This window comes from Coregonus lavaretus (genome assembly GCF_964263955.1).
Source record: "Coregonus lavaretus genome assembly, chromosome: 8".
NCBI lineage: Eukaryota > Metazoa > Chordata > Actinopteri > Salmoniformes > Salmonidae > Coregonus > Coregonus lavaretus.
The window spans coordinates 26,833,235-26,848,951 of NC_139995.1; the positions used below are offsets into that span (position 1 = coordinate 26,833,235).

A 15,717-nucleotide genomic window follows, 5' to 3' on the forward strand; every position below is an offset into this window, starting at 1 on the left:
CATTTACTGTAACGGGTGGCCCAAAAATATATATCTTAAAGCCACGCCCCTACTAAGCCATGCCTCCACTCCAGGCATCCTCCAGGAACCCGTTGCTACATTGAACCATTAAAGGTTCCTCCATGAACCCCTCAACTAACCGAATTTGCAAATATGAACCATTGACTAGCAATGGTTCCTTGAGGAACTCCAGGGGTTCCTTTAGGATCTCCAGGGTTCCTCAAGTCACCACTAATTCTAAGAGTGTAGGACTAAACAACAGCATGGATTTCTCTTGCTCTCTCTTTTTATCTGTCTATTTCTGTCTGTCTCAGTCTCTCTCTCCTTCACTGTCTCTCTCTCTCTTCCTCTCTCTTGCTCTCTCTCTCTCTTGCACTCCCTGTCTTTCCCTCTCTCTCTCCCCTCTCTTCTCTCTTCTCTCCCCGCTTCTCTCTCTCTGTGGGCTGACTGTGGAGTTTAATTGATGGCTGCGAAATCTGGGGTGTTCTAGGCAAATTCACTTACTGAGGAGGAAAACTCTTAATCATCTGGTGGATGCGTGTGTGTGCGTGCGTACCATCCAATACGTGCTTGCATGTGTGTTCAATCGACAGGTGGATGCTCTTTGAGTTAGCTCCTGGCCAGAGGATAGCATCAACGCTAATATTTCTGTTACTCTGTCAGTGGTGTGTGTGTGTGTTATTCTCTGAGCGGTTAGTTTGTCTCCATTCAGTCACAGTATGTTTCTAATCAGATTAGCATTGCGGCGTATCTGCTATCCCGATGCATCACTGCACGCTGCCAAATCTGTGTGTGTGTGTGTTTAGAATCTGCTAGTGCAGCGCAGCACCCGCTGCTGCCAAATGTGTCTGTGTCCCAGCCTGCCTCTAGCCTTTTCCCCAGATAACATCTGATCTGATTGTTTTTTGTTCCATTCTGCTCTCAAAGACCTGATTGTGTGGATAGAGACTCATAATAATCTGTTTATTGAAGCAGATAAGACTTTATATTCCATAGGGAGATTACATCACTAGGTTTTATCTCTCTTTGATTTCACACACACACTGCCAACTTTATCACAATGCCAGCACTGTGTCACAGTGTCAACGATGTGTGTGTGTTCGTGCGTGCTTGTGTGCACATGCACATACATGTGAGTGTGTGTGCTCTATACAAGTAGTCTGTCTCCTCCTCTCCCTCTAGGTGCCAGTGTCCATGGCTATGTTGACCCCCCAGATGATCACTCCCCAACAGATGCAGCAGATACTGTCCCCTCCTCAGCTACAGGCCCTGCTGCAACAGCAACAGGCCCTTATGCTACAGCAGGTAACCCATATGAACGCACACTCTCCTTCCTGGGCTCAGTCCCAGCCCAGCATGTCTAAATGTGTCTATGTTGAGGTACTGACACACTGGTTGTGATTGTATCCTCTGGCACAGTTACTGAGCGCTTTGAGGCCTTTGAACAGAGTGTAACACACGCATGCACACACACCCACACAGACACATAACCACACACACACACAGACACACACGCAGTCTCACACTTGCCAATTCTATAACGCCTGTTTAGTCCTCGAGCACCTCCCCATCAGTGAGCAGAGCCAAACTCTTACAAATGCTTATTTTAGCAATGTAACACCCAGCCACACACTCAGCCACAAACACCTCGCAGCCAGCGAGAGCTTATGTTAACCGTCTTTGGGCACCAGTTAACATGTCCTGGTTGTTGGTTGGTTAGGAGTTTGTGATGAGGTGCTATGATCTGGGTGTGTGTTGGAGGCGGGAGTGTGTTTGTTCCGTTTGGTTCGGCACAGCAACCACTCTTACCTGGCAGGCAACATCACACATCTGTCAAATATTTAACGCAGCGGCGTCGTGGCTAGCACCAAACACCTCACAAACCTACGGAAATTAGTCCACATACACACTCACAAAAATACACACATACATACATACACCACATGCAAATACACACAAACACACACTCTAAAACATGCTGGGTTGTTTGGTTGACCCAACTGCTGGGTTGCAGGTGTTGGGTCACTTAGTTAGGTTGTTTTCATAAAAAAAATGCTGGGTTATTGGTACTTGGTTATTGAGATAAGACCCAGTGGGTAGATAGTTATTTTTAGATGCCCATGAGAGTAAATGTAATTCCTGTTCATATGTTCTGTTGCATAGTTATCACATATTAAGGTCGACCATTGACATTTTTATAGCTTCAATGACGCTTACAGAAATGTATGAGTTCCCTAAAAGCCTATGTCTACACCATTGTTGGGATACAATAAGGTGGTATACTTTATTACAATAAGTAATACATCATCTTAATATTATAGAAGAATGTGTAAAAAAATATTCTTGAAATTAGAATTTGCAGGATGTAAACTTTTTTGGGGGGGGGTCGGGGGGTAGATCAGCTTTAATATTGCAGATACAGTGGGGAGAACACGTATTTGATACACTGCCGATTTTGCAGGTTTTCCTACTTACAAAGCATGTAGAGGTCTGTAATTTTTATCATAGGTACACTTCAACTGTGAGAGACGGAATCTAAAACAAAAATCCAGAAAATCACATTGTATGATTTTTAAGTAATTAATTTGCATTTTATTGCATGACATAAGTATTTGATACATCAGAAAAGCAGAACTTAATATTTGCTACAGAAACCTTTGTTTGCAATTACAGAGATCATACGTTTCCTGTAGGTCTTGACCAGGTTTGCACACACTGCAGCAGGGATTTTGGCCCACTCCTCCATACAGACCTTCTCCAGATCCTTCAGGTTTCGGGGCTGTCGCTGGGCAATACGGACTTTCAGCTCCCTCCAAAGATTTTCTATTGGGTTCAGGTCTGGAGACTGGCTAGGCAACTCCAGGACCTTGAGATGCTTCTTACGGAGCCACTCCTTAGTTGCCCTGGCTGTGTGTTTCGGGTCGTTGTCATGCTGGAAGACCCAGCCACGACCCATCTTCAATGCTCTTACTGAGGGAAGGAGGTTGTTGGCCAAGATCTCGCGATACATGGCCCCATCCATCCTCCCCTCAATACGGTGCAGTCGTCCTGTCCCCTTTGCAGAAAAGCATCCCCAAAGAATGATGTTTCCACCTCCATGCTTCATGGTTGGGATGGTGTTCTTGGGGTTATACTCATCCTTCTTCTTCCTCCAAACACGGTGAGTGGAGTTTAGACCAAAAAGCTCTATTTTTGTCTCATCAGACCACATGACCTTCTCCCATTCCTCCTCTGGATCATCCAGATGGTCATTGGCAAACTTCAGACGGGCATGTATATGTGCTTTCTTGAGCAGGGGGACCTTGCAGGCACTGCAGGATTTCAGTCCTTCACGGCGTAGTGTGTTACCAATTGTTTTCTTGGTGACTATGGTCCCAGCTGCCTTGAGATCATTGACAAGATCCTCCCGTGTAGTTCTGGGCTTATTCCTCACCATTCTCATGATCATTGCAACTCCACGAGGTGAGATCTTGCATGAAGCCCCAGGCCGAGGGAGATTGACAGTTATTTTCTGTTTCTTCCATTTGCGAATAATCGCACCAACTGTTGTCACCTTCTCACCAAGCTGCTTGGTGATGGTCTTGTCGCCCATTCCAGCCTTGTGTAGGTCTCAATCTTGTCCCTGACATCCTTGGAGAGCTCTTTGGTCTTGGCCATGGTGGAGAGTTTGGAATCTGATTGATTGATTGCTTCTGTGGACAGGTGTCTTTTATACAGGTAACAAGCTGAGATTAGGAGCACTCCCTTTAAGAGTGTGCTCCTAATCTCAGCTCGTTACCTGTATAAAAGACACCTGGGAGCCAGAAATCTTTCTGATTGAGAGGGGGTCAAATACTTATTTCCCTCATTAAAATGCAAATCAATTTATAACATTTTTGACATGCGTTTATCTGGATTTTTTTGTTGTTATTCTGTCTCTCACTGTTCAAATAAACCTACCATTAAAATTATAGACTGATCATTTCTTTGTCAGTGGGCAAACTTACAAAATCAGCAGGGGATCAAATACTTTTTTCCCTCACTGTATAACTTTTGTATGACAGAAGCTTTTAGTGATAGGTCTAATGCTTTAATTTTTAATAATTTCTGTCCTCTGAATTCATATTCATTATATAAATAGGCCCGTTTAATTTTGTCTGGCTTGCCGTTCCAAATAAAATCGAATATTTTTTTCTCATATAATTTAAAAACTGTTTGCTAGGCGTAGGCAAGACCATAAGCAAATAGGTAAACTGGGATAATACTAAAGAGTTAATCAGGGTGATTTTTCCACAAATTGACAGGTATTTACCTTTCCATGGTAGCAAGATCTTATCTATTTTAGCTAACTTTCTATAAACATTTATTGGAGTGAGATCATTTATTTCATTTGGGATATGTATTCCAAGTATATCCACATCACCATCAGACCATTTTATTGGTAAACTACATGGTAATGTACACATTTTATTTTCTAGTGATCCAATACGTAATATAGTACATTTATCATAATTTGGTTGTAATCCAGAGAGGTTAGAACATGTATCTAGCTCCTCTATGAGGCTGTGGAGAGATTCAAGTTGTGGATTTAAAAGAAAACATGAATCATCAGCGTACAATGACACCTTTGTTTTTAAGCCCTGGATTTCTAATCCCTTGATATTATTGTTGGATCTGATTTTAATAGCTAACATCTCGATGGCCATAATAAATAGATATGCCGATAGTGGACAACCTTGTTTCACTCCTCTTGACAGTTTAAAACTTTCTGAGAAATAGCCATTATTTACTACAGTGGGGAAAAAAAGTATTTAGTCAGCCACCAATTGTGCAAGTTCTCCCACTTAAAAAGATGAGAGAGGCCTGTAATTTTCATCATAGGTACACGTCAACTATGACAGACAAAATGAGGAAAAAACATCCAGTAGATCACATTGTAGGATTTTTAATGAATTTATTTGCAGATTATGGTGGAAAATAAGTATTTGGTCAATAACAAAACTTTCTCAATACTTTGTTATATACCCTTTGTTGGCATTGACACAAGTCAAACGTTTTCTGTAAGTCTTCACAAGGTTTTCACACAAAGTTGCTGGTATTTTGGCCCATTCCTCCATGCAGATCTCCTCTAGAGCAGTGATGTTTTGGGGCTGTCGCTGGGCAACACGGACTTTCAACTCCCTCGAAAGATTTTCTATGGGGTTGAGATCTGGAGACTGGCTAGGCCACTCCAGGACCTTGAAATGCTTCTTAAGAAGCCACTCCTTCGTTGCCCGGGCGGTGTGTTTGGGATCATTGTCATGCTGAAAGACCCAGCCACGTTTCATCTTCAATGCCCTTGCTGATGGAAGGAGGTTTTCACTCAAAATCTCACGATACATGGCCCCATTCATTCTTTCCTTTACACGGATCAGTCGTCCTGGTCCCTTTGCAGAAAAACAGCCCCAAAGCATGATGTTTCCACCCCAATGCTTCACAGTAGGTATGGTGTTCTTTGGATGCAACTCAGCATTCTTTGTCCTCCAAACACGACGAGTTGAGTTTTTACCAAAAAGTTATATTTTGGTTTCATCTGACCATATGACATTCTCCCAATCCTCTTCTGGATCATCCAAATGCACTCTAGCAAACTTCAGACGGGCCTGGACATGTACTGGCTTAAGCAGGGGGACACGTCTGGCACTGCAGGATTTGAGTCCCTGGCGGCGTAGTGTGTTACTGATGTTAGGCTTTGTTACTTTGGTCCCAGCTCTCTGCAGGTCATTCACTAGGTCCCCCCGTGTGGTTCTGGGATTTTTGCTCACCGTTCTTGTGATCATTTTGACCCCACGGGGTGAGATCTTGCGTGGAGCCCCAGATCGAGGGAGATTATCAGTGCTTGTATGTCTTCCATTTCCTAATAATTGCTCCCACAGTTGATTTCTTCAAACCAAGCTGCTTACCTATTGCAGATTCAGTCTTCCCAGCCTGGTGCAGGTCTACAATTTTGTTTCTGGTGTCCTTTGACAGCTCTTTGGTCTTGGCCATAGTGGAGTTTGGAGTGTGATTGTTTGAGGTTGTGGACAGGTGTCTTTTATACTGATAACAAGTTCAAACAGGTGCCATTAATACAGGTAATGAGTGGAGGACAGAGGAGCCTCTTAAAGAAGAAGTTACAGGTCTGTGAGAGCCAGAAATCTTGCTTGTTTGTAGGTGACCAAATACTTATTTTCCACCATAATTTGCAAATAAATTCATTAAAAATCCTACAATGTGATTTTCTGGATATTTTTTCCTCAATTTGTCTGTCATAGTTGACGTGTACCTATGATGAAAATTACAGGCCTCTCTCATCTTTTTAAGTGGGAGAACTTGCACAATTGGTGGCTGACTAAATACTTTTTTCCCCCACTGTATATTACACCTAGGGTTACTATACATGATTTTAACCCATTTTAAAAGAGATTCTCCAAAAATGAAATGCTCCAGGCATTTATATATAAACCCCAGTCGTACTTTATCAAATGCCTTTTCGAAGTCTGCTATGAATAGCAGGCCTGGTTTCCCAAATGTTGCATAGTGTTCTATTGTTTCCAGTACTTGCCTTATATTATCTCCAATGTATCTTCCATGTAAAAAACCTGTCTGATTAGAATGAATAATGTCCGACAATACCTTTTTAATTCTATACATTTTGCTAGAACTTTTGCATCACAACACTGAAGTGTAAGGGGCCTCCAATTTTTTTTATAGACTGGATCTTTATATTTTCCACTTGTATCCTGTTTCAGTAATAATGAAATCAGACCTTCTTCTTGAGTGTCATAATCTACCATAGGAGTGGTTAAAACATGCTAATAACGATCCTCTGAGTATATCAAAAAAGGTTTGGTATACCTCGACTGGTATGCCATCCAACCCTGGAGTGTTTTCCCGGACTTAAAGTCTTTAATTGCATCCAGAAGTTCCTCCTCTGTAATTTCAACTTCACATGAGTCTTTCTGTATGGCTGTTAAATTTACATTATCAATAGAAATAAAATCTCTACAATTAGCTTCAGTTAGAGGAGATGAGGTGACTGAAACGAAAGCATATGCTTAAAGTACTTTGTTTCCTCTTCAAAATATAATTTGGTGAATCATGGGTGACTCCATCATTTGCAACCAGTTTCAGTCAATTCTTTTTGGTAGCATTCCTATGTTGAAGATTAAAAAAGAATTTGGTGCATTTTTCCACATATTCCATCCAGTTTGCTTTATTTTTATAATATATTACACTTGATCTTTCTTGAATAAGTTTCTCCATTTCTTTTTGTTTTTCCTCTAATTGGGTGTAAACTTAACATGATGAACAGGAATGACATTTACTCTTACGGGTGGCCAATAAGAGCTAGCTGAAAGCGACACCCCTAACAAGCCATGCGTCCTGTAATACCCAAATGATGGTTAAATTAACCCATGTTTGGGTAATCCCAACAACCCAACATGTAGGGATATTCACGGAACCTAACTGGCTGGGTCAAAATAACCCAACATGTGTTCTGTCCACTATTTAACCAGCACTGGGTTATCAAATAACCCAAATTGGGTTGTTTTTAGCCCGTCATTGTTTTGAGTGCAGGCATGTACAGACACAAACACAGATGTGCAGAGAGATGCACTCAAACAGGCACACATACAGTGCATTTGGAAAGTATTCAGACCCCTTGACTTTTTCCACATTTTGTTACGTTACAGCCTTATTCTAAAATGGATTACATATTTTTTTCCCCTCATCAAGCTACACACAATACCTCACAATAACAAAGCGAAACAGGTTTTGCAAATGTATTACAAATAAAAAACAGAAATAGCTTATTTACATAAGTATTCAGACCCTTTGCTATGAGACTCGAAATTGAGCTCAGGTGCATCCTGTTTCCAGTGATCATCCTTGATGTTTCTACAACTTGATTGGAGTCCACCTGTGGTAAATTCAATTGATTGGACATGATTTGGAAAGGAACACACTTGTCTATATAAGGTCCCACAGTTGACAGTGCATGTCAGAGCAAAAACCAAGCCATGAGGACGAAGGAATTGTCCGTAGAGCTACGAGACAGAATTGTATCGAGGCACAGATCTGGGGAAGGATACCAAAACATTTCTGCAGCGTTGAAGGTCCCCAAGAACACAGTGGCCTCCATCATTCTTAAATGGAAGAAGTTTGGAACCACCAAGACTTCCTAGAGCTGGCCACCCGGCCAAACTGAGCAATTGGGGGAGAAGGGCCTTGGTCAGGGAGGTGACCAAGAACCCAATGGTCACTCTGACAGAGCTCCAGAGTTCCTCTGTGGAGATGGGAGAACCTTCCAGAAGGACAACCATCTCTGCAGCACTCCACCAATCAGGCCTTTATGGTAGAGTGGCCAGACGGAAGCCACTCCTCAGTAAAAGGCACATGACATTCCGCGAGTTTGCCAAAATACACCTGAAGGACTCTCAGACCATGAGAAACAAGATTCTCTGGTCTGATTGAAACCAAGATTGAACTCTTTGGCCTGAATGCCAAGCGTCACGTCTGGAGGAAAGCTGGCACTATCCCTACGGTGAAGCATGGTGGTGGCAGCATCATGCTGTGGGGATGTTCTTCAACAGCACGGACTTGAAGATTAGTCAGATTCAAGGGAAAGATGAACTGAGCAAAGTACAGAGAGGTCCTTGATGAAAACCTGCTCCATAGAGCTCAGGACCTCAGACTGGGGTGAAGGTTCACCTTCAAACAGGACAACAACCCTAAGCACACAACCAAGACAACGCAAGAGTGGCATCGGGACAAGTGTCTGAATGTCCTTGAGTGGCCCAGCCAGAGCCCGGACTTGAACCCGATGTAACATCTCTGGAGAGACCTGAAAATAGCTGTGCAGCGATGCTCCCCATCCAACCTGACAGAGCTTGAGAGGATCTACGGAGAAGAATTGGAGAAACTCCCCAAATACAGGTGTACCAAGCTTGTAGTGTCATACCCAAGAAGACTCAAGGCTGTAATCGCTGCTAAAGGTGCTTCAACAAAGTACTGAGTAAAGGGTCTGAATACTTATGTGATATTTCAGTTTTTTATTTTTAATACATTTGCAAACATTTCTAAAAACCTGTTTCTGCTTTCTCATTATTGGGTATTGTGTGTAGATTGAAGATTTTTTTGAAATTAATTTTGAAATAAGGCTGTAACGTAACAAAATGTGGAAAAAGTAAAGGGGTCTGAATACTTTCCGAATGCACTGTACACACACACTTCCTCTCCTGTACGTGTTGAATAGGCAGCTATTAAAAGTGTGTAGATAGAACAGTAATTCTGACAGAGGCAGGGCTAGAACATATATATTTAACACACACACATAAGTCCAGGGCTTGAACAGACAGTAGATTTAATAAGGAAGTGTTGCTTTAGGCTACTATAAATTGCAGTGGGAAGATCTGACAAAATGGATGGTAATGGAAATATGCTGGCTCTCTGGGAATGAGACGGTTAAGAAGGGCTTGCACAGCTCTTTTTACTCTAACGAGGAGAGAGGCAGTGGGGGTGAAACACTTACACACACTCACATGCATGCACACACACTTGTGTAAGGCCATTTTACCTCTGCTTTTAAAACCACTTGAGTTTAACACAACTCTCCCACTTAATTAACCACACCATGACTGCCTCCTAGTATATATCAGCAAATCAGCCACAAATCAGCACACACACACACACATTACATGCAGCAATCACAGACCACATCAGTCAATCGGAGCATTATATTTCATATCCCCATGGAGACTTTGCATTGTGTGTGTGTGTGGGAGTGTTTGAGTTCATGTGTGTGTGTATGTATGTGCGTGTGTGTGTGTTTCTGTGTGTGTGTGTGTGTGTGTTTTAACCTTTACGTTTCCTCTAACCTTTAATTACACCACAGCTGATCTAGTTTATTTCTTGGTGTGTTAGTCAAGTCAAGGTCACAGTAATAGGCTGGCTCTCTTAATGCTGCAGAGCCACTGAATCAAATCATAAAAAATACCTTAATTATCACTTAATTATTAACTATCCAGCTCCAGCCTAGCGTGTGCTTGCGTGCGTGCGTGCATGTGTGTGTCTGTGAAAGGGAGGCAGCCAGTGACTTGGAGAGGTGAGATTAACTCTGCCTATGGAGTGTGAAAAGAGAGGGAGGAGGGACGGCGGAGGGACGGAGGGACAAAGAATGAAGAAGTGAAATGGACAGAATCAGAGGAATAGAAAGAGAAGTACACACAGACACACATTCCCCTGTTGTAGAGACAGGCTGTCAGAGCACAGGGAGATGCTTATCTTAATGGAGTGTCCTTGGTAAATGATTGATTAGTTAGTCAAACAAACAGAAACAGGCTGTGGCTAGTCAGTAGTAACAATATCAGTCAGGAGTCCAATGTGGCTCCCTATTGTCGGCCCCTTCCCTCATCTTCTCTGATCTGAAAACACAGGCTGGTTGAAACCATATGACTTTACTTTTTACCTTTACTAGGCTAGTTGTTAACGTCAGACTATAAAGATCAACAAGATTTCATAGTTTCCCTTCGAAATTTGACGTATTAATTATGAACGTTTATTTAATTCTGCGTGGTTACAGGGTTAATTCCGTGTGGTTACAGGATTAAAACAGAAACAACTTGAATGTTAACAGTTTAGGCATTAACTCTGAGTGGTTAAGGTTATAATTAAAAACGATGCGCTATAACCATCAATTATTGCTAGAGCATTCTGAACTGTGGTGGCGCAGTTGTCTGACCAGCGCGCTCCGAGCATCACGAGTTCGCACCCAGTGCTGGGCAATGTTTTTTATTTTTATTTTAGAGCCGAGGAAGGAATATATCGTTCTCAGGACCTTTTCAAATGACCGAAATCGAAGTATATTTATAGCAATCAGGCTGATACACCTTGATTCTCCTTCAAAATGGCCACGTCAGAACACGTCCCTCCTCCCCCAACCCGATAAGTAAGCAGCCCATAAATAACAGTGTATCACATCTGTCTCTGGTGCTATGGTGACGCCTTTTACATGCCAGCAACTGTAGGGCACCAAGATTTACGGGGCGCTTCAAACCTACACCCCCATTGGTCCTGTACACACACCCACGCCCACCTCTGTCCAGGTGTTTCAGGTGAACATTAAATAACTATTTTTAAAGGAAGAAAGTAAAAGAAAAATAGCTATGTGCATCTCTCCATGGCTTCAGCAGCACATCTTCCCTAGAGGGACAGAACACTCCTGTTGGGTCATGTTAGCACATCTCTATAACTCTTTCACCCTTTTACCACGTGAGAATCAACATTTATCTAGAAAGATGTGTGTGTGTATTTGATCATGCTAGCTGGTTTATCTACCTCTTCTCCCCCGTGATAATGCACCTCCAGCTGGTTCCCTAGCCTCCCTGCACATATTATACACCTATACACATTACAATAACATGTTGTCTACCTGCTTTAGTTGCTGTGGAAACTGATTATACATCACACACACAAACACACACACACACACACACATGCCTCCTCAGTCTTACTGCTCTCTCTCTGCTTTGTGTTATTGCAGCTAGGCCTGGGGTTTGCTGTCACAGGAGGCTTTTGATCAATGTGTCTCCCCTTTTCCCTCCCTCCCTCCCTCCCTCCCTCCCTCCCTCCCTCCCTCCCTGCCTCCCTCCCTCCCTCCCTGCCTCCCTCCCTGCCTCCCTCTATCTTCAGCTACAGGAGTACTATAAGAAGCAACAAGAGCAGCTGCATCTTCAGCTTCTGACTCAGCAACAGCAGCAGGCTGGGAAGCAGGCAGCCAAAGAGGTGAGACCCCTACTGAGTGGTGTTATCAAGTGCACTCACAAGCACACTCGTACATAGTTGAAGTGGCCAACACGTGAGTTAGGGGATTGGGGAGTAGGGCTTAAGGAGGTGAGGCGCTGTGACTTAAAGAGCGATTGCACAAGGGGCAGTGATCACCTCTTCTACTCATCCTCCTCTCATTCTCTCCTTTCCTCATCCTGTCCTCTTATTGTATTTCTGTTTTGTGTACTCTGCGTTTCCAAACAGGGATTATGGTAGTGATGGAATATGGCTTTACATTTTTCTCTGCTAATACACCATGCCAAACCCTACTCACAGAGAGTTCTGTCTTAATGCAGGATAAGTATTTATTTACATGGCGTTAAGCCTGTGTGTGTGTGTGTGTGTGTGTGTGTGTGTGTGTGTGTGTGTGTGTGTGTGTGTGTGTGTGTGTGTGTGTGTGTGTGTGTGAAGCCTGAGGTAGAATCCTGTTGTAGCCTCAATATAGGAGGGGCCTGACACTTTTAATTGTCAATTAACCCCCGCAAGCGGTGAGAACGGTGCCAACACACACCTCCGCCAGGTTTAACCACACTAACAGGGATCATGGGGGATTAAGTAGGATCACAACACGTAACAACAAAGAGTATCCACATCGATCCCACCAGATTACTGTGGGGGGGGGGGGGGGGGGGGGGGTTCAATTCAGGGTTGTGAGCAATGTTCCCTCTAAACTGCATGCGGGCGCGCAGCTTCCCCGGGACTGCAGCGCACAAGAAATATCAAATCAAATCAAATGTTATTTGTCATATGAGCCGAATACAACAGGTGTAGACCTTACAGTGAAATGCTTACTTATAAACCCTTAACCAACAATGCAATTTTAAGAAAGAATACCAAAAATAAAATACCAAAAAATACATTAAATAAAAAAATTATAAAAAATAAAAGTAACAAATAATTAAAGAGCAGCAGTAAAATAACAATAGCGAGGCTATATACAGGGGGTACCTGTACCGAGTCAACGTGCGGAGGAACCGGTTAGTTGAGGTAATTGAGGTAATAGGTACATTTAGGTAGAGTTATTAAAGTGACTATGCATAGATAATAAACAGAGAGTAGCAGCAGCGTAAAAGAGGGGGGGGGGGGGGGCAATGCAAATAGTCTGGGCAGCCATTTGATTAGATGTTCAGGAGTCTTATGGCTTGGGGGTAGAAGCTGTTTAGAAGCCTCTTGGACCTAGACTTGGCGCTCCGGTACCGGTTGCTGTGCGGTAGCAGAGAGAACAGTCTATGACTAGGGTGGCTGGAGTCTTTGACAATTTTTAGGGCCTTCCTCTGACACCGCCTGGTATATAGGTCCTGGATGGCTCTCCAAGGATGTCAGGGACAAGATTGTAGACCTACACAAGGCTGGAATGGGCTACAAAACCATCGCCAAGCAGCTTGGTGAGAAGGTGACAACAGTTGGTGCGATTATTCGCAAATGGAAGAAACACAAAATAACTGTCAATCTCCCTCGGCCTGGGGCTCCATGCAAGATCTCACCTCGTGGAGTTGCAATGATCATGAAAACGGTGAGGAATCAGCCCAGAACTACACGGGAGGATCTTGTCAATGATCTCAAGGCAGCTGGGACCATAGTCACCAAGAAAACAATTGGTAACACACTACGCCGTGAAGGACTGAAATCCTGCAGCGTCCGCAAGGTCCCCTGCTCAAGAAAGCACATATACAGGGCCGTCTGAAGTTTGCCAATGAACATCTGAATGATTCAGAGGAGAACTGGGTGAAAGTGTTGTGGTCAGATGAGACCAAAATGGAGCTCTTTGGCATCAACTCAACTCGCCGTGTTTGGAGGAGGAGGAATGCTGCCTATGTCCCCAAGAACACAATCCCCACCGTCACACATGGAGGTGGAAACATTATGCTTTGGGGGTGTTTTTCTGCTAAGGGGACAGGACAACTTCACTGCATCAAAGGGACGATGGACGGGGCCATGTACCGTCAAATCTTGGGTGAGAACCTCCTTCCCTCAGCCAGGGCATTGAAAATGGGTCGTGGATGGATATTCCAGCATGACAATGACCCAAAACACACGGCCAAGGCAACAAAGGAGTGGCTCAAGAAGTAGCACATTAAGGTCCTGGAGTGGCCTAGCAAGTCTCCAGACCTTAATCCCATAGACAATCTGTGGAGGGAGCTGAAGGTTCGAGTTGCCAAACGTCAGCCTCAAAACCTTAATGACTTGGAGAAGATCTGCAAAGAGGAGTGGGACAAAATCCCTCCTGAGATGTGTGCAAACCTGGTGGCCAACTACAAGAAACGTCTGACCTCTGTGATTGCCAACAAGGGTTTTGCCACCAAGTACTAAGTCATGTTTTGCAGAGGGGTCAAATACTTATTTCCCTCATTAAAATGCAAATCAATTTATAACATTTTTGACATGCGTTTCTCTGGATTTTTTTGTTGTTATTCTGTCTCTCACTGTTCAAATAAACCTACCATTAAAATGATAGACTGATCATGTCTTTGTCAGTGGGCAAACGTACAAAATCAGCAGGGGATCAAATACTTTTTTCCCTCACTGTAGGTGTTCCTTTTGTCCAGGTGTGAAAGGGCAGTGTGGAGCGCAATAAAGATTGCATCATCTGTGGATCTGTTGGGGCGGTATGCAAATTGGAGTGGGTCAAGGGTTTCTGGGATAATGGTGTTGATGTGAGCCATGACCAGTCTTTCAAAGCACTTCATGGCTACAGACGTGAGTGCTACAGGTCTGTAGTCATTTAGGCAGGATTGTGCAAAGCTGTCATCAAGGCAAACGGTGGCTACTTTGAAGAATCTCAAATATAAAATAGATTTAGATTTGTTTAACACTTCTTTGGTTACTACATGATTCCATATGTGTTATTTCATAGTTTTGATGTCTTCCCTATTATTTTACAATGTAGAAAATAGTAAAAATTAAGAAAAAGCCTGGAATGAGTAGGTGTGTCCAAACTTTTGACTGGTACTGTAGATCATTTGTAGTCAGCAATGGGAGAGATTGCTTCCTACAAGAGCTCAAAACGTGTAAATTTCTAGGAATCTTTGAAAATCGAGTTAGGTAAAGAGCTTGTTTTTGTCTTAAATGGGCAGTGTTGTATTTTGAGACAGGCTTGAATAAGCTAAGTAGCCAATAGGCAGAGGGTAGCATAATTTGTCTGATTCTCTGTAATAATGGTATGGGTATAATAATGCGTTTTATTTTTTAAAGTGGTTTCTTGCATCAAACAGCACAACAACATTTACAGGTTCATGTCAAGCCCTGCATGTTTTTTTCAAAAGTCTCATGGAATATAGGACTACATTGAACACCACACATTGGCTGCTACTGTAGGCTGAATGATGGAACAGCTATTTCCATGATAAAATGTTATGGGATGCATTTTCTCCATTGTTTCTGATGGTAGGCAACTCTGGTAGGCCTACATTATGATCAAATAGCCACAGTAGTCTGCTTGACCACTGTCTGAAACTGTAACTTAAAGCGGGTACAGCCTCAGTTTTCATAGTAAAAAAACTTTGAGGGAACATTGGTTGTGAGTTGATAACAATAATATAGGGATTTTATCACAAACACACACACTCCCCATCTAACCTGACATTTTCAGAGAGTAGAGAGAGAGAGAGAGGAGCGAAAGAGAGAGGAGCGAGAGAGAGAGAGGGAGAGAGAGAGAGGGAGAGAGAGAGGAGCGAGAGAGAGGGAGAGAGAGAGAGGGAGAGAGAGAGGAGCGAGAGAGAAGGAGACAAGAGCAGGTAGGAAACAGAGACTTCTAGAGAGCTCATGGACTCCAGGGACCATTGTGGGAATTGCATGAGGAGGTTCGCTCTAGATCATCCCTCCTTTCTCCCTCCTGCCATCCTTTCCTCCTCTCTCATCCCTGATCCCCCTCTCCCTGTGGACCCTCTCCCC

At 43.2% G+C, this 15,717-nt stretch overlaps 1 protein-coding gene across 7 annotated transcripts in view; it reads left to right on the plus strand.

The window, feature by feature from the left end:
• The first annotated feature begins 1,184 nt into the window (after window positions 1–1,184).
• foxp4 (forkhead box P4) overlaps window positions 1,185–15,717 on the plus strand; it is a 51,592-nt gene continuing 37,059 nt past the window's right edge. For 3 of the 7 annotated variants that reach the window (XM_084167348.1, XM_084167349.1, XM_084167351.1), the window contains exons 1-2: window positions 1,187–1,305; window positions 11,692–11,784. In XM_084167348.1, the coding sequence (XP_084023474.1) occupies window positions 1,195–1,305; window positions 11,692–11,784 (204 nt within the window). In that variant the 5' untranslated portion in view covers window positions 1,187–1,194. Of the gene's footprint in view, window positions 1,306–11,691; window positions 11,785–15,717 lie in introns of all 7 variants that reach the window. The other 4 variants (XM_084167347.1, XM_084167350.1, XM_084167352.1 and 1 more) reach the window with 2 other exon arrangements.